The sequence below is a fragment of the Hipposideros armiger genome, unplaced genomic scaffold (genome assembly GCF_001890085.2).
Source record: "Hipposideros armiger isolate ML-2016 unplaced genomic scaffold, ASM189008v1 scaffold_408, whole genome shotgun sequence".
Classification (NCBI taxonomy): domain Eukaryota; kingdom Metazoa; phylum Chordata; class Mammalia; order Chiroptera; family Hipposideridae; genus Hipposideros; species Hipposideros armiger.
Window position 1 is genome coordinate 827,723 of NW_017731758.1, and position 24,683 is coordinate 852,405.

Below are 24,683 nucleotides of genomic sequence, written 5' to 3' on the forward strand. Positions count from 1 at the left end.
TAGAGAGGCTAATCCCACTTAATTTAAGATGATAAAATTGTTTTTTATAAATTGTGAATTATGATAAAAATATTCAGTTTTATTCTTATGTTGCATCCTGACTAATGATTGTATCAGAAACTCCCCAAAACAGAAACAATTTCTGCTCTACCTCTTTTTTATCGTCCCTGTACACTGAGTGCAGTGTTCTGCCCATAATGAGGTCGGCTATTTGACATTTACAAAAATGAACCTCCCTTGGAACCTCTGACTGCCTCCCCCACCCCCAAAAATTCTAATTTCAATTTCTGACTCCAAGCACAAATTGCCCCTGTCACTTTGACCTAATCCTCTGAGATTCATCCCTCTAAATAATTGTATTGTCACTATCTATAAAGCACTTTGTTACTATGACGACGCATACATAATTGGGTGTGTGAGTAATTGAGGGTGACTCTCCTGGTCAGCCGCCCATCCACCAGACAATACAGAAACCATTCCATGCTCCTGCATGTTACCCTCCCATTGGTTTGCACCCAAACCCTACAAGTTTCTCAAACTTACGTATACTTTATGAACACTGTAGGCCAAGAGGAGCAGACAGGTTGATACAGCAGGGAAACTATGGGGGGAGGAAATCGGGGGTCTCGGTTTCAGTGCAGAGTCTGACACCAATTTGCAATTTAATTTGGCACAGGGTTCTCGACTTTTCAGGAGCCAACCGTCCCTTATTTAAAGGAGATAAGTGAGCAACATGTTTTCCTACAATTTAACCCCTCTAGTGTTCTGTAATATTCTAAGCGTCGCTTAACTGAAATGAACAAATCTTCCCAGCATTAAACATTAACACAGCTCTTTTTATATGGCACGGTTCATTACCATGCCAATAAATGATTAATTATAATTCTCCGTCTGGGCCAATAATTTGGCAGGACTTTTATGATTCATAATTTGTGCTGTGTTGGAATGTTACCTCTCGAAACTGACATACTAGCATTTATTGTTTTTTATTGCTTCTCTGAGGTGGCTTTTGAAAGAGACACCAAGTGACACATGTTTAAGAAGGGTTTAAAAGTTTGCCGTGGTTGGAGCGGGCATTACTTTCCTAGCGAGGAGTGGAAGATTGGTGCTTCTGTGGATTTCTGTGACCATTCGAGCCTGAAACCCAACAATGAATAATTCAACTGGCTGCTCGGCCAATGCGACAATTTGCGATGGAGCGTCCTGTGTGGTAGCTGCCAGCAACTTCAATGACATTTTAAGTGTGGTCCTGAGCACCGTCTTGACCATCCTGTTGGCTTTGGTGATGTTCTCTATGGGATGCAATGTGGAAATCAAGAAATTCCTGGGACACATAAAGCGGCCGTGGGGCATCTGTATTGGCTTCCTCTGTCAGTTTGGAATCATGCCCCTCGTGGGATACATCCTGTCAGTGGCCTTTAACATCCTCCCCATCCAGGCTGTTGTGGTGCTGATCATGGGCTGCTGTCCCGGAGGAACTGCCTCCAACATCTTGGCCTACTGGGTCGATGGTGACATGGACCTCAGGTAAGATAGCTAAACCTCCATATACTGCAGTCACATTGCATTAGTCTCTCAGAAGACTGTGGCATTGTGAATATCAACACGGTCTGCCACTCAACTAGGGTACCACTGAGGAAACACACCAAAGAGAATAAATGCATGTACTTGCCTTCCGGCATAGCTGCTTAGCTATTGGAATTTTGGGGGGGTATATTTGTGTTTGTGTTTTTTAATCTAAATCAGTTCATAGGGAGTTGGATAATTGTAGTTTATCTTTGGGAAAAGATTCAAAGTTCTTCAAAAAAAGAAATCTTTTCCAAGCCCCACAGGCTGCAGTTGAGAAAGTTTTTCTTGCTGCTATCAGAAAAATGAAAACAAAGGCAGACAACTTTCTTTGTGATGATGTGGAGCTCTGTCTGCAATCATGAAATCAAATTGTTCATTAAACATTAGAATTTTTGATGAAACAATAGTCAACTCCACCAAACACAGCTAGTTCTTTGGAAAAGCTTTGTCTTGGTATAAAGTCCAAGAAAGAATCTGTACATTTGTTTCAAGCTAAAAGAAAATAAAACTTACAGCAGTTTTTTTTTAATTATGCTTACCTTACTATAAAATAAACAGAAAATAGTTTTTCTTCTTCCCACCAAATAATCTAAATTGCAATGTTTTCCCAGTTCATCCTGCGCTAGTCTGAACTAGCACTAGGAAAAAATAAAATAAAATAGAAATAAGACAAAGCATTAATGTGACGAGACCAAGAATTTTAATGCTACAAGTTGAATAGACAAATGTCTTTTTCTGTACCTCACAATTCCTCATTTCCTGTTAAAGGTATGCATTTCAGCAAACCAGCCAGGTATTAATGTAATGTATGCTTATTAAACCCTGTACACTAGGCAATGAGCTCTGTTAATCACCAGCTACTATACTCAGAAGAGAGAAGCTTGAAGTATAAAAATGTAACCACTGCAAAATGTAAACTATCCCAGGCCGATCCAGTGCTTAGTGAGCAACTGGGAGCCAGCCACCATGTCTCAGCTGGTGCTGATTTCTCCAGGAGCTTTAGAAAAACTATACAAACTATACACCTTTCAAGTACATATTTTTCACATAAGGAAGTACTATATCTTTCTTACAATAGATTTTTTTTTCCCCTAAGAAAGTCCTGTAAAGAAGAAAGGGTGGCAAGCCCTGTTCAGGTTTAGTTAATCTGTGAACCACCATATAGCAATAAGGTCTTTTTAGACTTCAACTTTGTTTGACCTGGACATAGGCACACTGAGGTGAGGATTCTAAAAGCTAGCTGACAGGAGTGGACAAAATTAAGTATGGGGCTTTGGCTAAACAGCTTCAACATAATACAGTTGACCCTTAAACAACACAGGTTTGAACGGTGCAGGTCAACTTATACGTGGATTTATTTCAATAAATACTATAAATGTATTTCTCTTATGATTTTCTTAATAATACTTTCTTTTCTTTAACTTATTGTAAGAAAACAGTGTATAATATACATAACATAAAAATATGAATTTATCAACTGTTTATGTTATCAGTAAGTTATCTGTAAAGTTTTTGGGGAGTCAAAAGTAATTTGTGGATTTTTTGCAGTGCTGGAGGGTCAGTGCCCCTACCCCTAACAGTTTCTCAAGGGTCAACTGTATTTGTAATATTTTAACAAAATGGAAGAGTCTTGTACCTCAACGTAATGCCACACATGTGTAATCATTTTGTAAGGGAGAAAAGTATATGTGATGCTGGTTTGTTTGGCTGTTGAAACAGATTCCTTTCTATGGGCTAAAATTGTAAAAACCCTAATTTTAAAGCTCCAAGTTATACTTTTCTGTTGTTTTAGGGAAATCTTATTTCCCTTGAAATAGATGATTATGTAATCTTGTCTACGTTTATAACAATTTCTGGAGGAAATAATACTATTAAGAACCAAAATCAAAATTTGAAACCCTGGTGGAAAAATCCAGCTGAATTAGTCTATAGGAATCCTTCAGCGAGTCAGAATCAGTCTCATAATGGGGTGGATGGCACTAAAATTTTAATTTTCATTCTAGCAAGTGTGCATTCTACACATCCCCCTGGTCTTGAAAATAACACCAACACCTCTCCAGTCTAATAGTCACCTTCCCATCAAATTCACCTTTTCAGAACTCAAACAAGACCCAATAAAAGACTTTGCATGCCCAAAATAAGTCCCATTTAATTTCACAGGTCCTGCTTACTCTCCTAATTCTAAAGCGCTATTGTGCTGTTTCCCAGCCCCAAGGATGAGAAATCAGAAGTGGGCAGGGGTGCGAGGGAGGCATGCCTGAGTCCCACAGTAGCTAGTGGCCCTGGAAGCCTGACCTCAGAGAGAAGACCAAAACGTCTCCAGAGCAAACAGAACAGCTCACAAAGCACAGCAGCCTCCATATTGCTTATCTGAGGGACAAACACAGTCACCCAGAAGACACTGCTGCGTTTTAGCAGAGCAAATTATAATGTTTATCACAGTGACCCAAAATCATTGTAAGGAGGTTAAATTATGTCGCTATGTAAGATGATGACATGCATTGCATACGTTGGGGAGAAAACTGTTCAAATGTGTCTTTAAAGCAAATTAAGAGAATAATACCTCAGCTTGGGGAAACAGTTTTCCAACAGTTCTCATTCTTCTGAAGTGAGCACTGGATAACTAAAGTCTCCTAGTAATTTGTTTAGACACGATCCTATCTACCATTTATATTTCCAATTTTGTCCTCTTGGGACTTTACCTTCTCCATTTCTACGTGAACTCTAGCAATGGCAGTCAAGATATGATTGTTTATACCAACAAGTATCTGTACTAGTTGAATGAATACCACACAATGCCAGCAAAACAACCCCACCTGGCATTAACTTCATTGGATATGGGTCCTGGGAGAAGAAAGAAGAAACCAAAACACCTTCCTTTCACCCTATCATCTGTTCCCTACCTGGGAAACCATTGCATTTTGAAATCCCTAGCGACAAAAACAAAAACAAAAAAACACAACAAAATAAGTGACACACACAAAATAACAGATCTTGCTCATTGAATCCTTGCTCATTAAAATACCGCAAATCATGTTTGATATTTCAGCTTCTCCTCTGACCACTCTAACCTATAAAGCTGTTGTGGGAATCTGATCAGTGTCTAGGCATTTTCACGTATTCTACTTGTGCTGTGGGCACAAGAGGCACAAAATGTTTCAGGAGGAAATGAAGATGATATTTTCAGTTCTGTATATCTGCTGGGACCCAGGCCTACAGTTTAGGGGACAGAGACATCCATCTTCTTGTGTATGCTCTATCCCCACAGGTTCCCCGTTTTTGAATCTCTCCTTTCTTAGCAATGGCCTCAGCCATACTACACAGGACTTTCTCACTTTCCATCACATCCTTTCCTCAGTTTCCCCCAATTTATTCATTGTCACACACTTTCTACATTCCCTTTTATTATTTTCTAGATTTAATAGCTTCTCGATTTTCCTGCCACATTCTTTGTTCTGTGGCCAAATATTGTTACATTGTTCATCTTCCAGTTCAATTGTTCACTGTTGTTTAAGTTGTTTGAGATCCCTGACCCTCAGGTGTATCAAAAATCCAAAGCAATCCCTCTCATTTCAACCACATACCGTGTTTCCCTGAAAATAAGACCTAGCCAGAGAAGAAGCCGTAGCAGGATTCCTCCAGGATATGGAAGGCACGCACCCCTCACATGAGGGTTTTATGACCTGTTTCAGGGAAAAGGGTGCCTTTTCCACAAACTCCTTCAGCTTAAAAAATATTCAGTATGCCAAGGTGTGATATTTTGGCACCTGAAATCATGCGATGGCTTATTTTCCAGCTAGGTCTTATTTTGGAGGAAACAGGGTAACTGTCAAGCTCCTTAGAAATAGCCCAACACTATTTGATTTTTCCTTTATTTTTCTTCAAAGTGACCAAGATTTGCTTCTCTCATGTCTCATGTAGCATTTTTTTTTTTTGGTGGTGCGGGGCAGGAGGATCTGAGATTTTTTCTTTTTTCTTTTTACAATTAGTTTCAGGTATACAACACAGTGCTGTCGTTATACTTTTTACCCCTCAAAGTGACAAACCCCCTCCCCCAATCTGCCACCCACTCCCCCCACGATATCATACATATCTATTACAGTTCCCTTGACTCCACTCCCACACTATATTCCACATCCTGTGACTATATATATATTAAATTATAGTTGACATACAATATTATACAACATCAGCTTCAGGTGTGCAGTGCAGTGATCAAGCCTCTACCCCATCCACTATAAAGAAGAATGAAATCGTACCATTTGCAACAATATGGATGGACCTAGAGAACATTATGCTAAGTAAAATAAGACAGTCAAAGAAAGACAAATACCATATGATTTCACTTATATGTGGAATCTAAAAAACTGAATGAACAAAGTAAACAGAAATGGTCTCAGAGATGTAGAGGAAAAACTGATAGTTGCTAGTTGGGAAGGGGGTGGGGATGAGGGAGAAAGGAAAGGGATTAGACAACATAAATAGGTAACTACAATACTGCCACAGGGATATGAAAGATAGTTCAGGAATATAATTAATAATGCAGCATTTATTTTTATTTTACTAGCTAATGTTTGTTAGGCACTATTATGAGCCACGTGCAGTATAAGCACTCTACATGCTTTGGTGTATTGGATCAAATAGTCTTCTGAGGTCAGTACTATTATCTTCTGCATGTGGCAGATGATAAAATTACGGCTCATAACCTTGACCAAGGTCACAGAGTCAGAATTTGAATCCAGACCTATCCACTGATCCCTGTCCAGACTTATCCTTTGCTCAACATTATTTCTGTCATTGAGCGCATCTCCACTTTCTAGCGCCACCTATATACATTCTTTCTGATCTTTCAAACTTGGTGTTTTACTTCTAATATGATTACAATATTTTGCATTTCTTATCACTGACTTTATCAAATTCATCAACATTCACTGAATTCTCAGTTATTGCTTTTATTTCCAGAAAGAAAAATAATTCTCCCTGGTGGCGAATAGAGCTAAAGCCAAGAATTAAAGACAAGAGATTTCTTTCTTTTCTTACATTTTCTCTCACTCCAATACAAATTTATAATAGTGTTCCTATTGTTGACAAGTATGCCTGTTATAGAACGTCACATTTCTTTCATGCAAAATGATTGTTTCTTTTACTAATTTATTCCCACCTATCACTTCTTAAAATTACTTATCTTTGAGTTGTTTTTCACCTCCTTTTGAGTGGTGTGACGTTGTTCTCATTTTAGTTCAGATGGCATTGACTTCCAACCACCTCTCCTCTTGTCTTTTGGCCGCACTTCACTGGCATGATGCTACAGCTAAACCATTTCTTTCTCCAACCTCTGTCTTGCCCCTCCTGTGGCCCTTAAGAAACTGCTCTCGAGAATCTCATAACCACAATAGAACTTCATAAATTGTCTTAGCAATAGCTCAGAATTTCCTTACCCAAGGAAATTTGAAAGGAAAACAAGGAGAGAAACAAACTTCCTTCTAAAAGTTGTTGTCATCATTTTAAACACAAAATGCTCAGGCTTCTTTTTACTGTGATCCAGATAATGAATATTTCCCCCCTTCACCGCCGCCCTTTCATCCTCTCCACTCTACAAAGCATATAGGATGCACGGAATAAAAGTAATTTAATGATGGGATAACTTTAAATCCACTGTAATTTATTTTTTAAAGTGAAAGATAAAAAAGAGAATGGCATAGAAAGGGAGGAAGGTAGGGAGAGAAGGGGAATCACTGACACACCTGAGTACTTCAATTTTAAGTAGGACAAAGCACAATTTATAACAAATTAACTTATTGTGCTGTAGGACTCTGCCTTACCATCCTACTTTGTATCTAAATTAAGTTAGCCTGTCACCATAATCAATGAACTTCTTAGAAATGGTTTACATACAACTCTAAGCATTGATTATTCTTACACTGTTTTAGCTCTCCTAAGACAAGTACATCTTTTTCTAAATCCTTTAAATGTATTTTGTGTGAGGTCATTCCTGTTTTGTTTTGTTTTAAAGTGATTATTAGGAAAGTTAAGTCCCCGATAGACATTGCATCCACTCTTTATTTTGCCCAAACTGTGCTAAATTAGATGCATTGAAACAAAATTCTTACCTCCAGCTGTTTTCCTTAGCTTCGTATAGGGAGTGGTTGTATTTGTTGGTTTTTTGGGGAGGATGAGGGGAGATAGGTGGTATACATAATTTAGCATTTTCCTCCCAGTCCACATATAATACCTTTAAAAAATTAATAGTCCGATAGTCTCAGTGCTACAGCTATTGGAGAAAAAGCCTTTCAGAAAAATGTCTCTAGTTTCCTGATTTGGAATTACGCTGGGATACAGCACACACTGTGGCCGAACATGTAATAACAGTAACTAGCTTTTAATGAGCACCTTGCATTATTCTAAGTCCTGGACTCCCTGGCTCAGTCAGTCCTCACAGCCTGTGAGGTGGTAATGGTTACGATTTTCTATTACAGATAAGGAAAGTCAAGGAAATGACCCAAAGTCACGCAGTAAGTGGCCATGCCTACTTTCAGCCCAGGCAGTGTCTGGCTTTAGTGTCTGGCCCAGCCATTTAAGGCTCTGCTCCCTGGGCACAGAATTTGCCCTGTATATAGGGCACTTAAATGGGAACAGGAAGACCCACTACCCAAAACCTCTTCCCATCCACTGTCACAGTGCTGAAAATAGTATCATTCCACATTAATGTCTCCATGTCAAAAGCCACAGTCCAGTTAGCCAGATGCGCTGCTAAAACACAGATACTCTCAGGAGGGATGTACCAGGCCTTGGTTTCTCTGAGTGCACATTTGGTAAATTTTAGCATAAATGGAATCCAGGCCTACCCTGTCTGCGTGCATGTTCTCTTTGTTTGTTTGTTTGTTTGTTTTTTAAGTCAGCTTCTTCTTTTTTCAAGCTATGAGCATTTAGGGCAATAATTCGTCTGCTTTAAGAAAACCACTGAAATTTCCCTTCTTGGACATGCATTTTCTTCCAAGGGCCCAGGGAGGCCCACCTTGTCCCAGCACAGACAGACATGGTGAAGCCGCTGATGGCATTCCTGATGTAAATGTGTTTGTGGTTTTCTGATTGGAGGTCCAAAGGCTGTCATGGCCAAGCCCCTCTGACCTTGTTTAGTAATGAGTATAAATGGTCATCAAATATCTTTTTATCCTTGAGAACCAAGAATAAAGAGGGAAGGGAGGGAAGGAGGGATAGCACAAAACAAGGTAGGAAGACACCAAAAACATATCTCACCATTTTGCCCAAGGCTGGACCCTGAACAAACTGGGGTACACATATATTTCTGTCCATCAGACCGGGTGGTGCTGCTGGTTGAGATAGCCTTTTGTAGGACTGTCTAATCATGAATTGAAAAAATGAAACAACCTCTCTGCTAGAAAACTCAGGTGGATATATCAACCTGCCCATTTCCTTTCAGCGTCAGCATGACCACGTGCTCCACGCTGCTGGCCCTGGGGATGATGCCGCTGTGCCTCTTAATCTATACCAAAGCGTGGGTCGACTCGGGGACGATCATAATTCCCTATGATAACATAGGTAAGTCGTTCCTCAGCAAGATGTCTGAATATTCTTCTCCTCCTCTCTGCTTATCTCTGGCTAGGCTGTCTGGCCAGGCTCAGACCTAGCTAGTATGTGCCTCTTGTGCCAGCCTCAGTTTGTGCCCAATGAGGGTTTCATTACAAGTCAGCCCTGCATTTGAATTCAAGTTGGCAGAATTTAAATTCCAAACTTTGACACCATGGGGGAACCTGGTCTTTCCTCCACTGAAATCACCAGGGCGTGGACCCAACGTAAGGGGCTCCCTTGTATAGCCGTCGGAACCTGAGGAGGCTGAAGTTCCCGGGACACCGGAGGCTCTGTCGTTTCCTTGACCCACCGGGTGACTAGTTCATGGCAACAGGAGTTTGCTCCCAGACACTCAACTTGAGGAAATACAAAGAACATTCCACTAACAATTTCAAAATAGGGCACCTGGGAGGCAACGCGGAGTGTGGCCATCGGAAACTATCTGATAAAACGTATCGTGTATAACACTCAACAGAAAGCCACAACTTGATTCAGAAGCTGTTTTACTGGCATGGCCTGTGTGTCATGCCCCAGGAGTCATATTTGCTAGCTATGGTCTACCTTCACTCATTTCAACTCCCAGGTAGTCACCAGCATCCTTGACGGAGCTTTTCTCCTGTTTCTGGGAAGGTAAATGACGGTGGAAGACTAAGTTGGTGGTGTAACTTGGGCTCAAAGGAAGGACAAGATGGCTCCTGGTCTACCCAAACCAGGCATTCCCCACAGAACTATCACTATAAGAGATGAGGTGTAGGTGAAATAGTACATCAGTACCAGGCACTAGGTACATTACGTGCTAATCAGTCTATTTTCAGCTGACTTTGGAGACAAATGTCTCCCTGATGGGCTGCCTCAAAGAGATGTGGGTGTTCCATTGAAGGGAGCATGCAAGCAAAGGCTAAATGGCGACTCAGCAGGGACGTAGAAGGGATTCCTGCTGGCAAGGAAAGCTGGACTGAATAGCACCTAAAGTCCCTCCATTTCTAAGAACGATTGTTGTCTGTGATAAAACATGATTAAGGATCCACACAAATTGTTCAGAACAAAATTTGGGAACACTAATTAGGGATAATCTGCACTGCAATATTTTCAGATAGCATTTTCTCTCTCACCACTCCTACCATAACCATGACACAAAATAATAATAATAAAATAAACAAAGTGGCCCTCCTTGACATACCTGTTCTTCTACTGACCCCTGGGGAACTCCTCCATATCAGACATAATCTCCTGCTGGAAACAGGTTTTAGGATGACCCTCCACAACCACCTGCTTATGCTCATGCTGCTGAGCTCTCGGCATGTTCCCTGGGAGGACACCTTCCTTAGAGTTACAGAAAGCAGTTTGCTTGAGTGGTATACATTGCAGGCCTCTCAGAGACTCTCTCTGTGGAATGAGCAGCTTTAATTACATATTACTCTTTTTTAAGAACAGAATTTAAGCCTTAAAATGTTCTCTTGATATGCATTCCCTTCTGGAACATGCCCTGTAGTAATATGAGTAATTCTAACAATGGTGTGAATGACTTATATCACACCCTTCCATGTGGGCAAATTTTGAAAGGAAGAGAAAGTGAGAAAGAGTAATTAGGAATGAAGGAAAGGGTCATCAAAGAAGAAGTAAAAGGTCAAAAAAAAAAGAAAGAAAGAAAGAAAATAGAAGAGAAAGAAGAGGACAAGATTTAAAAATTGTTAAATAAGAGTTTGAAAAACAAAGATTATTAACTCTGCTTACTCACCATTCAGCCCAGGCCTATTTCCAACCTAACCTTCCTGCTATTGGTTTTCCTAATTCTTTAACGTAGAAAACAAACAACCTAATTACTTTAAAAAGTGTTATCACTACTATTTAGATGAGAAGATTAAGGCTCAGGGTCACTGTTTCATCTGTCAAGGATGACCAGGGAGCTGGAAAGAGCCCCATGATCTGCTCCCCACTGTGCTCTGTGGGCAGGGCTGTTGGGCACAGGTTCCACACGGTGCTCACATGAGTCAATAAACACCCACTGAGCCCCTTCAGATGGTGGCATCTGGATAGAGGAGGAGGCAGCTCATACAGCTGGTACCACTAGAAACAGTGCGTCAAATTGTTGTTCCTACTCCTCTCTGCCCTATACTTGGAAGCATCCACGAACTGTACACCTACTTTACCGCCGAATTCTCACACAGCACTCTGAGATAGACACAATTGTTCTCATTTCACAAACAGGGAAATCAAGGCTGGAAGGGGTTAAATGACTTGCACAGTTCCCAGTTTGTGAATAAGGTCCTGCTTGGAGACTATCTGGCTCCCAGTTCTACCACATGACTCCATTCACCATTCCCTTTTGTTCTCTTTTTTCTCTCTCTCTTTCTTTCTTCCTACACCTGCTGTGTAAGCTTGATTAAAGACCAAGTTATGGTTCCAATAGTGTAACTGTAAGCAGATGCTGTCTCATCTAAATAGTCAAGCTTTGGACAGAAAGCACAGGAATATGAGGAATGAGAAAAACAAGCAGAGCCTGGGAGAAGAAAAGAGCCGGCTCTCTAGCCCACTGCAAAGTCAAGAGTTAGAATAGCCCACCTCTCCAGGCGGGAGCCACATACTCTGAGTTGAAGAAGGGCAAAGAGTGTGTCTTTTCCAGTCAACTGTAAGTCCTGGAAAAAACTATCTGGCCTCATCTGGTCAGGGGTGAAAATTCAAATCTGCCATGGACTTCCGCAGGTGGTCTTGCTTGCTTTTTTATTCAGCAGCCTTAGGCTGCTCCCCCAAATATAAAGCCTCTTAGCAAGAGAGGTCAAACATGGGAGTGGGATGCCTTTTCATAAATCCTACACATTAAAAATATATTACCAAAACCTAACCACACACATTCCAAGCACAGTATTTGCTCCTAGATGTAAGCTATCCAAGTACAATCAATTCATATCAAGAAGTTGTGGATGCTATATTACATAAAAGCAGCTATTGGAAAAATGAGTGTTAATTAATTTGGAGAAACAAACCACATGTCACAAGAACAGCAGTAAATTTAACATGGTGAAATTGAATTATGACTTTTTTTATCTGACTGGGTGAGCACGTTCCTGCAAAGAATTATAATTACTTGAGAAGTCGCCAAATATATTATCTCACAGAAAATTTAAAGCATGCTTTTCAACCTATTCTCTCACCTCTCTGCTGTAGATTTGAATAACCAAAGTCAGTCTTAACCAGAAGTCATTAGCCCATAGAAAGCCTGAAGAAGTTTGAAATTTTTCTTTTATCTCTATTACCAGGAAGTAACAGAGAAATATAAAATATCACCTATGTACTCCCTAAGAACACACACAAACTTTGAAAGGGGATTTTTCCTAAGATATAGAAGTCCAAACATCAAATAAGGCAAGATTCTGACAAACTGAAACTAAAAAACATGGGTTAGCTATGTAAGGAGCTCTAAAAAAATTTACCCAGAATTTAGGGAAAGGATTTATAGTATCAATATGATTAATTATCACCAGTAATATTAAATTACTTACTGAAGTAGGTGAAGGAGGACAGGCTTTTTGTTTGTTTGTTATCGTTGTGTATATTCAAGAAGGAAGACTGATGTATTACCTAAGTCTGTTTTAGGCTGCTTACTCTTTTGTTTTCCTCTTTCCTTGTGCTATGTGTTCTGTTGATCAAATTGCTTTTCTGTCATCTTTAGGTACATCATTGGTCGCTCTTGTTATTCCTGTTTCCATTGGAATGTTTGTTAATCACAAGTGGCCCCAGAAAGCCAAGATCATACTTAAGGTAAGTGTCCCAGGCTATAGGCTACAGACAAATGCTCCATAGTGAGAGTGGAAATGATAGGCCCTTCTAGGTGCTACCCTGATTTTCTCATTATATAATGTATAAACCTCATGCTAGGAAGTCTAAACTTATAGACATGCATGCAGTTTGCTCCTCTAGAATGCCTTTCCTTGCCCATCCACAGGGCAAATTTCTATCCACCCTTTGGGATATCCAATTCAAACATCACCCCTTGGTTTTGCTCTACACTTGACTCCCATAGCACTTTGCTCTTATCTGTTATGTGGGTTTGTATTATAAGATGTGTCTGCACAGCTGCCTTAGAAAATAGATCATATCTTTCTTACCTCTGTATCCATATGGCCAGTTCAGTGCCTGGCAATTGGCAGATAATACATTTAGACATATAATATATATGATATATGATATATTTATTTAAAATTATAAACCATTCATTCTCCTTCACCAACTATATTCTAGCTAGATGATATAGATATGGATAAAGATGATATAGATATATAGACATAGATTATATGGATATATAGATATAGATATATATGTAGATAGATGATGAGAGACAGAGAGAGAGAGAGAGAAAGAGAAACAGTCCACTGATCAGAGAGCGAAATAAGCTAGTTGGTATTCTTTGTTTCTCTGGACAAAAAAAAAGAAGTCACAAAATCCAAAATTTTTTTAATGTGAAAGGGAGAAAACAAGAACAACAGTGACTTTTGTATATACCGGGGGTGCCAAAAACATGTATACACACGACTTGTATTCATCTTTTGTTCTCAGTATATATTGAGTATTACAATTTTAATAGTTTTATTCCTTTCTTAAAATGTGTACATATTTTTTTGGCACCTTTTGTATATATCTTTCTTGACTTTTATAGAGTTTTATATCCAGTTGCTCATTATCATAACAATCATAAAAGATGACTAGGGCAGGATTTTATCCTTAATTACAGATGAAGAAACTAAGACAGAGAAGTGATTTACAAGAGGAAGGAGAGCAGCAGGAGCAGAATCTGGAAGCCAGGTCTTGTAGTTTTTATTGAGTGCATTTTTTTTCTCTGTCAAGGATACTTTGCAAGCTAGAACACCATCTTTAGGCTAATTGAGTGTAGATGCTATATGTTCTGTTATTTTCTTAAAAATTAAAACATGGGACAAGCAACAGCATTTCTGGTAGGCTGACCATGGCCATCAGACAAGGAATATACACAGAGAGCTGTAACATCATTATCACAACTATTGGGTCTGCTTGTCTTTCTTCCAGATTGGCTCCATCACAGGTGCAATCCTTATCGTGCTCATAGCTGTGGTTGGAGGAATACTGTACCAAAGTGCCTGGATCATCGCTCCTAACCTGTGGATTGTGGGAACAATATTTCCTGTGGCCGGTTACTCTCTAGGGTTTCTTCTGGCTAGAATAGCTGGTCAGCCCTGGTACAGGTATGGAGTTTTGGTAAATCAGACTGGGAATTTTCTTCTGTAATAGCCGTTGTATTCGTTTACAAGGGCTGCTTTAACAAAGTGCCCCAAACGGGGTGGTTTAGACAACAGACATGGATGGTCTTACAGTTCTGGAGACTGGAAGTCCAAAATCAACGTGTAGCAGGATTGGTTCCTTCTGAAAGATGTGATGGGGAAACTGTCCCAGGCCTCTCTCCTTGGCTTGTAGATGGCCGTCTCCTCTCTATTTCTCTTCATGTTGTCTTCTTCCTCTGTGTCTCTGTGCTCAAATTTCCCTTTGTTAGAAGGACACCGGTCATAGTAGTTTAGTACACACCCTAATCACCTTATCTTAACTATTAATAATTATATCTGCAATGACCCTATTTCCAAATAAGGTCACAGTCTGAGGTACTGGGGCTTAGGACTTCCGCATATGAGTTGAGAGGATACAATCAAACCCATAACAGCCGTAGATACCAATAACAAATTCAAAATCTTTCACCTGTGATAACTATTTCTGAATATGTCATTCTAAATAGACTCATTCTAAATTATGCAAGTTCCCCAGCAAGAAAATACTGATGGCCTCTCTTTTACTCAGATTCTTCTAGACCAGCGGTTCTCAACCTTTCACAGGGGTCGCCTAAGACCATTGGAAAACACATATTTTCGATGGTCTTAGGAACCGAGACACAGCTCCTCTATCCATCTCCAGGCCCACATGCAGATACGCCCACATACAAGTACCCGGCGACCCCTGTGAAAGGGTTGTTCGACCCCCAAAGGGGTTGCAACCCACAGGTTGAGAACCACTGTTCTAGACCACTCCCTACAGAATGCAGGTTGAGCTCTTCCATTGTCTTGGGTCCTTAGTCTCCATACAGAGTAACTTAACAAAAGCACTTAGATTGGCCTGGTAACATACAAGGATTCTTCCAGCCAGCAGCAAGATGAACTCATCACTCAAAGTGGCTAAATATTAGAACTAGGGTTAGCATTCATGGGTTTGGTGGTACCGAGTAAAAACATTTCCTCTCCTACTAGCCCATCTGAATCAATAAGCAGTGGGAAAAGCAGGTATAGGAGCTGCTGCATGTATGAAGTTGGGAAAGAGATAAACAGCCCTAGACAGTGGAAAGAGTTGGACGTGTGAGTCAGGCTGACCTGGACTTGCACTCTGCCCTGCAACTTCCCAGCTGTGGCCAGCCACTTTTTCTCTGGTATTTCTTATCTCTAGAATGGAGACAGTAACACCTACCTTGCAGATTTTTTATCAAGGTTTAATCAGAAAAACAAAACCAATTTAACAATAGACAACTATAACAAATACTCTATCTTGAGTGTTTTCTCAGCCTTTCCTCTGTGCTCTGCACTGTTACCATGGACATAATTGAAAAGACGTTCTGAAATGAACCCCCTTTGCCTTTTATGGACCATTAACATAAATGAGCTTGCTCCTTTTATGTATACATATATTTTTATTTATATATATCTGTTTTTATGTATATATATATATATTTATTCAATATATACTTTTATTTATATTGAATAAATATATATCTTATTAATGAATATTATTATATAATATATTAAATATAAATATTCTATGTATATATATTTACACGTGTAGATGTAGATATTATATATTCCACTGTTTGGGGGCAAAATAAACTAGTTGGTGTTCTTTGTTTCTCTGGACAAGAAAATGTTATAATCTACTTTTTTTAATATGAAAAGAAAAAAAAACATAGCAGTGTCTTTTGTTTGCATATGCCTTTTCAACTTTTATAGAGTTTTATATTTATTTTCTCATTATCATAACAATCATAAAAGATGACAAGGGGTAAGATTTTACCTATGTGTATATATATATAGAGAGAGATAATATTTATTTATACTATATAATAATATATAAATAAGTTATATACTTATTCAACATAAATAAAATATATTGAATAAATATATATATATATTAAAAGCAAACTATATGCTATAAAAATAAAATATATACCTATATTTTCATTTTATATGGACTTGTTCTCAAGTCTGCTTTGAATTTTATACAATCACAAAGCAAAACAAACCATAAAAACATATAGTCTCTGAACATTTCTTTTAGGTGCCGAACAGTTGCTTTGGAAACAGGGATGCAGAACACGCAACTGTGTTCCACCATAGTCCAGCTCTCCTTCACCCAAGAGCACCTGAACCAAGTGTTTACCTTCCCGCTCATCTACAGCATTTTCCAGCTCGCCTTCGCAGCGATATTCTTAGGAAGTAAGGAACAATGCTAATTATATTTCATTATAATGTTCTTCTTTGATAAACCCTGAAGTTGCTAATATGGCATTTTTTTAAAAAATACATTTTTCTGGCAATGAATTATATAAATTAAGTTAAATGTCCTTTTTCTAAAAGTGAAATACATGAGTGGGAAAAGCCACCCATAATATTATCATGACTTCCCAACTACTGATGAAAAGATTGTAATTTTACCAAAACATTCTAGTAAAGATTATTTTTAAGTGAAAAGTAATGGAGATCGATTCACTCCACTGACTTTCTTTTCCTCAGTAATTAGGAAGGTACATTAACCTGTTAGAACCATTTTATTGTATGCCTTCGTACCTGCTTCCAAGAACTGGTCATTTTCTTACTCAAAACATCGTTTTAATATGTTTTGTAAATATATGATATTTATTGGGAAAAAAATGTATACTAAAGATATTTATCAAGCTAAGTTATATTGGATGACAGATAGATAGATATATATATATTTCAAATACCCATGTAATTGAAACAGTTGATGCAAACATATCTTTATATCAAGTACTAGGGATAGCTAAGTTGATTTTCTTATTTTACTCTGTTGTAGCATGTACCTTTGATCCATTAGCCCCTGCCATCTGCTGGCCTTCACCTAGTTGAAACGTTTCTCTAAATTTTATTTTCCAAGGACTGATGATATTTGACCTCTAATATTTTATTTTTATTTTTCAATTATAGTTGATATATAATATTATATTAGTTTCAGGTGTACAGCATAGTGATTACACATTTATATAACTTACAAATTGATCACCCTGATAAATCTAGTACCCATCTGACACCATACACAGTTATTACAATATTATTGACTACATTCCCTATGCTGTACTTTACATCCCCATGACTATTTTGTAACTACCAATTCATACTTCTTAATTCCTTCCCCTTTTCACCTTGTCCCCCAATACCCCTCCCATATGGCAACCATCAAAATGTTCTCTGTATCTATGAGTTTGTTCTGTTTTGTTTGTTAGTTAATGTTGTCCTTTAGATTCTACATATAAGTGAAATCATATGGTGTTTGTGTTTCTCTATCTGACTTACTCCACTCATCACAATACCCTCTAGGTCCATCCTTGTTGTTGCAAATGGCAACATTTCATTCTTTTTTATGGCTGAATAACATTCCATTGTATATATGTACCACTTCTTTATCCATTCATCTATTAATGGACACTAAATTTGCTTCCACATCTTGACTATTGTAAATAATGCTGCAATAAGCATATGAATGCATATGTCTTTTTGAATTAGTGTTTTTTGGGTTTCTGTGGATAAATGCCCAGACGTAGAATTAGTGGCTCCTTCTTTGTCTATTGTTATAGCCTTTATTTTAAAGTCCATTTTGTCTGGTATAAGTATTGCTACTCCAGCTTTTTATTTTTCATTTCCATTTTCATGAATATCTTTATCTCTTTACTCTTAGTGTATATGTGTCTTTTCATCTGAAGTGAGTCTCTTGTAGGTAGCATATGTAAGGGTTATGTTTTCTTATCCAGTTAGTCACCCTGTGTCTTTTGATTGGAGCATTTAATCCATTTACATTTAAAGTGATTGTTGATAGGTATGTAGCTATTGTCATTTTATTATTCATATTTTTTATATTCTTTTCTTCTTCTTCCTAAAAAAATCCCTCTAAGATTCCTTGTAATTCTGGTTTGGTGGTGATAAACTCCTTTAGCTTTTTCTTGTCTGGGAAGGTCTTTATCTGTCCTTCCATTCTGAATGCTAGCTTTGCTGGGTAAAGTAATCTTAGCTGTAGATCCTTGCTTTTCATCACTTTGAATATTCCATGCCAATCCCTTCTGACCTGGAAAAGTTTCTATTGAGAAATCAGCTGACAGTGTTATGGAAGCTCCCTTGTAGGTAACTAACTGTTTTTCTCTTGCTGCTTTTAAGATTTTCTCTTTGTCTTTAACCTTTGGCAGTTTAATTAAGATGTGTCTTTGTGTGGGCCTCTTTGGGTTCATTTTGTTTGGGATTCTGCACTTCCTGGGCTTGTGTGTCTATTTCCTTCAGGTTAGGGAAGTTTTCTGTCATTATTTCTTCAAATAGGTTTTCAATTTATTGTTCTTGCTCTTCTCCTTCTGGGTTCCCTATGGTGCAAATGTTGGTATGCTTGATGTTTTCCCAGAGGCCTCTTAAATTATCCTCATTTATTTTTTTATTCTTTTTGCTATTCTGATTAGGTGTTCTGCAACCTTATCTTCCAAATCACTGATTAAATTCTCTTTGTCTAATCTACTGTTGATTCTCTCTAATGTATTCTTTATTTCAGTTATTATATTCTTCATTTCTGACTGGTTCTTTTTATGTTTTCTATCTACATTTTTATCTTTCCTATCTCTTTTCTGTAGTTCTTGCTGAGATCATTGAGCATACTTATAACCAGTGTTTTGAACTCTGCACCTTGTAGATTACTTGTCTCCCCTTTTTTAGTTCTTTTTCTGGAGCTTTGTCCTGTTCTGTTATTTGGGACATGTTGCTTTGTCTCCTCATTTCGGTTGCTTCCCTGTGTTTGTTTCTATGTGTCAGGTAGACCTGCTATGTCTCCCAGTCTTGGTAGAGTGGCCTTACATAGTAGGTGTTCTGTTGGACCCAGTGATACAGTCTCCCTGGTCACCTGAGCTGGGTACACCAGGTGTGTCCTTTTCGTGGGTTGTGTGTGCCCTCCTGTTGTTGTTGAACCTTGATTACTGTTGGCACATCAGTGGGAAAGATTGACCTTCAGGCTGATTGGTTGTGAGGACTGGCCATTACTACAGTGGAGGAGCTGTTGTGCAGAAGCTGACCCTATGGAGCAGGATTCGCTTTAGTGGATCTCTGGTGCCTGCTGAGTTGGCCCGTTGGTGTGTCTTTTGTGGAGATGGTTGGGTAGTGCTCTGATGTGATCTGAAGCTGGCCACCAGGTGTTTTGGCTCTGGGGCTTCTTGGGAGGGGCTCTGGTGCAGGCCAAGATCAGCCACTGCCTGTGCCCTACCCACAGTATGAGCTACAAAGTGAGATGCAGATGGTTGCCACTTGTGCTGGGCTTGGAGGTGCCTGGGAGAGGTTAAGCAGCAATCTGAGGCTGGCTGCACCTAGTTCCAGACTTAGGGCTGCTTAGCAAGTGCCACAGGGCACACCAAGGCTACATGTTTGTTTGGAGTCTGTGAACCTTTGAGAGATTTTTTTAAAAATCTGCAGCATGAGCCAAGACAGGCCATTTGTATGGAACTGCCACTGGAAGCAGCTTGGGTGGGCTCACAAGTTGGGTGGGATGGGGTTTCAGAGAATCGTCAGGGTGGGGTAAAGGGTGGTAATCAGGTTGATGGAGACTCAGCTATTGTGCCCACCTGCACATGCAGGCTGGGCAGGGGAAGGGTCCAACAAAAGAACAATGACTTCTGCCAGATCCTCTATCTGGGAGAAAGCTGCTTCTCCAGCTTTCACCTTAAAGCCAGAAAATTCAGTTCCTCCCTGTATGTCTCCAGCACTTTTGAGCTTCTGCCCCAGTGCTGGAGCTCAGAGTGAGTGAGTCCATCAATGAGTAACTCCATGAGAGGGCCCTTTAAGGGGCATGCCTTGGACTCCAGCCACCTTCCATCTCACTCAGCCACAGTCTTCACTGATTTCACATGCGGAAATCGTGGGGACTTCTTTCCCTAGCACTGGAAGCCTGGGTTGGGGATCCTGGTGTGAGGCTGGGACTCCTCGCTCATCAAGGGTTCCTTTGCAGCTGAGGTGTCCCTCCTGATTTTTAAGCACCACATGTGGGGGTGGGACCAGCCCGTTCCGCATCTCTGCCCCTCCCAGCCATCTTGACATGGCTTTTCTGTATATCCTTAGTGATAGGACTTCTGCTCAGCTAGACTTTAGGCGATTCTCAATGATGTTTTTTTTATAGTTTAGTTGTCATTTTGATGTGGTCTCTGGAGGAAACAAACAGCATTTACCTACTCTGCCATCTTGACTGGAATTCTAACCTCTATTTTGAAATTCTATTTTTTTTTAAATAAATGAACTGCTGTTTTAAGCTTCATGACACTTAGCAAGGACCATATAGTGAAGGAGAATGATGCAAATGATGTGAATATTAAGTTATAAAATGACTGAAGGTACAGTTTTGTTTGGGTTTGGTTTTACTTTTTTACTTAGCTCCATTAGGTATTCAACTTGCCTGTGAGTGCTAATCATTTTTATATTACTGTCTTGAATGTCATTCTTGAAGCAGAGTTTTGCTTTCTATTATAGGACTCTCTGAAACCATTGGAAACCTTCCACTGATATATCACTAATGCAGGTGACAGGCGTCCATGGCCTAATTACCTTGTTTTCCTGTATGATACAGATATACCCAATTTGGTGCACCTTGAGATTTTTCCAAATAATTAGCTAGTGACATCTATTAGACAAGCCAGAGAAAGTAGATTGGCTGATAGAGCAGTTAAATCCCTTTACTAGTTGAATAACTAACTCAAAAGGAATTAAAGATAAGCTGAAGGAATGATGGAAAGGTGGGTACTAGTATTGGTCTTCTACTTTCCCACAGTTTTAGCAGTAAAATTTAAATTCCAATTGAATCCATATATTGGTTTTGGAAACAAGGAAAGGATTTTTATTAAGTATATGCAATGCTTGAAAACATATTTTGGTTAAAAGATTAGAAATCTATTTTTTGGAACAATAAAAGGTAGGGAGGGGGGGAAGGAAGGAAGGAAGGGGAGAAAGAAAAGGAATAAACAGTCTAGTTAAACAAAATCAGTGGACTAAGTATAAGTTGAGATAAACCCAGCTCAAAAAGAATTTATAATAAAAGTGTTGAGATACTTTAATTAATCACAAACACAGTTCAATAGGTTCAATAGCTCAGTGGCTTCAAATATAATAATATATTACTAAAAGCACAGGGGCCAATCCAAGGAGATATTGATGTTGACACAGTAAGATCTTAGAAGCAGGACATTAGTTCTCTCAGCTGTGTATCATAATGATACTTAGCATTTACTGAGCACTTACTATTCTCCCAGGGCCATGCTAGGCACTTTACTATTTTATCCCATTTAATGTTTATTATTGCCCTATTGAGTAGACAACATTATTATACCAATTTTAAGTGTGAGGTATTGGAATTTGAGGGTAAACAATACCTTCTCTTTCCCTGTGGGCTTTGGAACAAATTAAGAGGTAGAAGAAAAAAATCAAATATGTAGATAACAAAATATCACTTTTATTACAGATACAACAATTAGAAAATATAGTTCAAAGCTGCAACCGAATGGTCTTGTTAATACAGTTCCCTTCCAATGCCTCACACATATGCACAAGTCTCCCCTTGCAGGGCAGTCTGTACAGGTGAGCCAACCTCAGAAATATGCTGAGAAATGGCTACTACTAGAGACTAGCCACTCCACGGAAGACAGAAAGGCTGATCACCAACCAGGGCCCCCTCCTGGTGGGAAGGAATGAATGAAGGCTGGGGGAGATGGAGTGTTATTCCAGCTCAAGTCCTCCCACACAGGCCATTAGACCAAGGTCCTGAACACTGCCCCTTAGCAGGCACCATATTTATTGAGCACTAGCACATTAACTGCGAGATGGTAGGTACAGAATAAATGCTTGCTGCTGTGGCTATTGGCAAGTACCGCCTGCAGAAGTCATAGGAGCAAGTAGCCTGTACAGCTGTAGTGCAGTCATTCCTCTTACCATGAGTGCTCATGGAATTAGGAATGGTGATTGCTCTAAGTTGTTTCCCACCTACAAGATGTGCAGACTGCTTTTTGAGCCATAGTTTATAATCACTATCCAAAGTAACTTTGCTGCTAATTATTATGAAATTTGCCTAACCTTCCATGTATTGTTTTCTAGTTTATGTGGCATATAAGAAATGTTATGGAAAAAACAATGAGGAATTTCCAGAGATCAGACAATGAAACAGCCTCCGAGTCATCACCCTATAAGGTGAATGAAGGATTTCAACTACAGGAAAAGTAGACATCAAGTGGACAAAAAAGAAGAATTCACAAGAACATGCTTCAGCTGTAACAATATTTAATTATTTGTTTTGATGGGATATTTGGGAGGAAAAAGTTAAAGTGAAAACTTAAATTCCAATTGAATCCATATATTGGTTTTGGCACCAAGTGACTGATGGTCCAGAACTTTAATGGGACAAATATTTATATGTATAAAAACATTTTTGTGTCTTTGAAATATCCCCCCAAAATATTCTCAGGCCTCAAACTAAACCTGACATACATAACACCGAGGACCGAGGACCTTGTAACTCTTGAACTGAATTCTTACCCAGGATCTCGTAACCCGGAGAAGAGCACCTGACTTTTTGTATGTTAAAATAGATCCAGTGAATTATTATAAAGTGATCAAGATTTGCTCCAGTATTTATGATTGTAAAAAGATTGAAATGAATGTCTTCCATTGATATATTATTATTTTGAAAATGTTGCAAACTATTTATATAACTTTGTAGTGTAACATGGGCAAATACCTGACTTCCTGTATTTAAAAATATTAGCCTTTTCTAAGTGATAATTCAAAAGCAAAAGTAAGAGAAGAGAGTTACTAAATAGAATTCAATGACCAAATTAGAATCATGCCCATAAGTCAACAATAATATTGTACATTGGTCGCTGTGCCTCAGAAGTCCAACGACACCCACTAGATGTTTTAGTGAATGGCTTGAATTTAGAAGTCCCTAGAGAGGGACTTCTTCAAGGTTTGCCCGCATGAGGCAGGCCCACACTGGCTAATTCGACAGCTATTCGGGTCACACAAAGCCCCACAGTAGACATCATGGAGTGGGGAGGTGGCAAGTGGCACAAAGACAGATGTATTGGAAGAAACACCACTGCTCTACCGAGTGAATTCACTTCAATGGGAGATCATGGGAAATAGGTGGAAAGCACAAATAACAGAAGACCACTTGAAATGCATCAAGGAGATATGCAGAAGTAAGTAGGAGTAAGAAGAATGAAGTCAGGGAGCCATAGGGGAGCTGAATATTAAACATTACTTGAGAAAGAGAAGGACATGTCCAGAGCCAAAAGCAGGAAGGGCACTGCCGAGTGAGTTCCTTGAATGCTGTAAGTAGGTGTAATAAGAGGAAGCAAGGGGGATTTGATCAATGATGGCAGGGATTTATGACAAGAGAGAAATAACTGGCTGAGTGTTGGGCTCTCAGTTATAGTGTCTAATTTAATTTCTCTACCCTCATTTTGCAGCAAGATGCAGGCACAATCTTAACTCAGTTCATAGTGGTTTAGTTCCATTTTCCATTTGGACATTTTCACTGCCTCATAGACTCTCCTTTACATGTTTTGGCTCCAAAGGGCCCTTTGTCTTTGGATGATGTGAGTTCAGATCTGGCTGGATCACGTCAGCGTGACAGGAACACAAGCAGCACTCTTCACTTTCAGTGGCGGGCTGAGGGATTCTGCCTTTCAACATTGTAATAGTTATACCTTTTTATACAGGGTTCACATTTACAATTGAATAAGGCCCCTATATTTTTTTATCTTTAGACAAATATATTAAAAGGGAGTAGGGACTTTTATTAAAGGATAAGTAGGTGAGAGGTGGTGCAGATTTTCTTAGTGGGGAGTGTCAGAGAATATGCTTCCAACAGTGTAAAAGGGAGACTTTCAGTCTATCTGTGGAGTACCTCCTACACTTTCCTTGTCAAATAGGCAACAGGCAGGTGTACTGAAGACACACCGTGAATTCCTGTCATAATTTCAACACACCCAAATTCAAGGGCTGCGATGCCAGCAGCTGCAGCAAGCAAGCTTTTCCTCCCTGTTGATCAAGATATGTGAGTGAGACAGAACTTGGCTTTCTTACATGATGTGGTATCTTGTGAGTTGTGGGTTTTTTTACCTAATGTGCTAGAGGGAAGAAAAATAGCTGAGCTTTTTAAAATGACAGCTCTCTATTTGTAAATGACTTTGAAATGCCAGATAAATTATGTATTTTATTGCC

At 39.2% G+C, this 24,683-nt stretch overlaps 1 protein-coding gene across 1 annotated transcript; it reads left to right on the forward strand.

Annotated features, from left to right (window-relative positions):
• Window positions 1-934: 934 nt before the first annotated feature.
• SLC10A2 (solute carrier family 10 member 2) lies at window positions 935-24,683 on the forward strand. The gene is made up of 6 exons (XM_019663860.1): window positions 935-1,527; window positions 9,011-9,129; window positions 12,830-12,918; window positions 14,200-14,375; window positions 16,498-16,655; window positions 22,554-24,683. The coding sequence occupies exons 1-6, from the start codon at window positions 1,151-1,153 to the stop codon at window positions 22,616-22,618; spliced, it is 984 nt and encodes a 327-aa protein (XP_019519405.1). The 5' UTR covers window positions 935-1,150; the 3' UTR covers window positions 22,619-24,683.

Bases quoted from the DNA above. Each gene is read 5' to 3' on its own strand.
- SLC10A2 (XM_019663860.1), top strand. From the start codon at position 1,151: ATGAATAATTCAACTGGCTGCTCGGCCAATGCGACAATTTGCGATGGA. The intron at 12,919-14,199 runs GTAAGTGTCCCA...TCTTTCTTCCAG, and splicing joins AAGCCAAGATCATACTTAAG to ATTGGCTCCATCACAGGTGC. The intron at 16,656-22,553 runs GTAAGGAACAAT...ATTGTTTTCTAG, and splicing joins CGCAGCGATATTCTTAGGAA to TTTATGTGGCATATAAGAAA.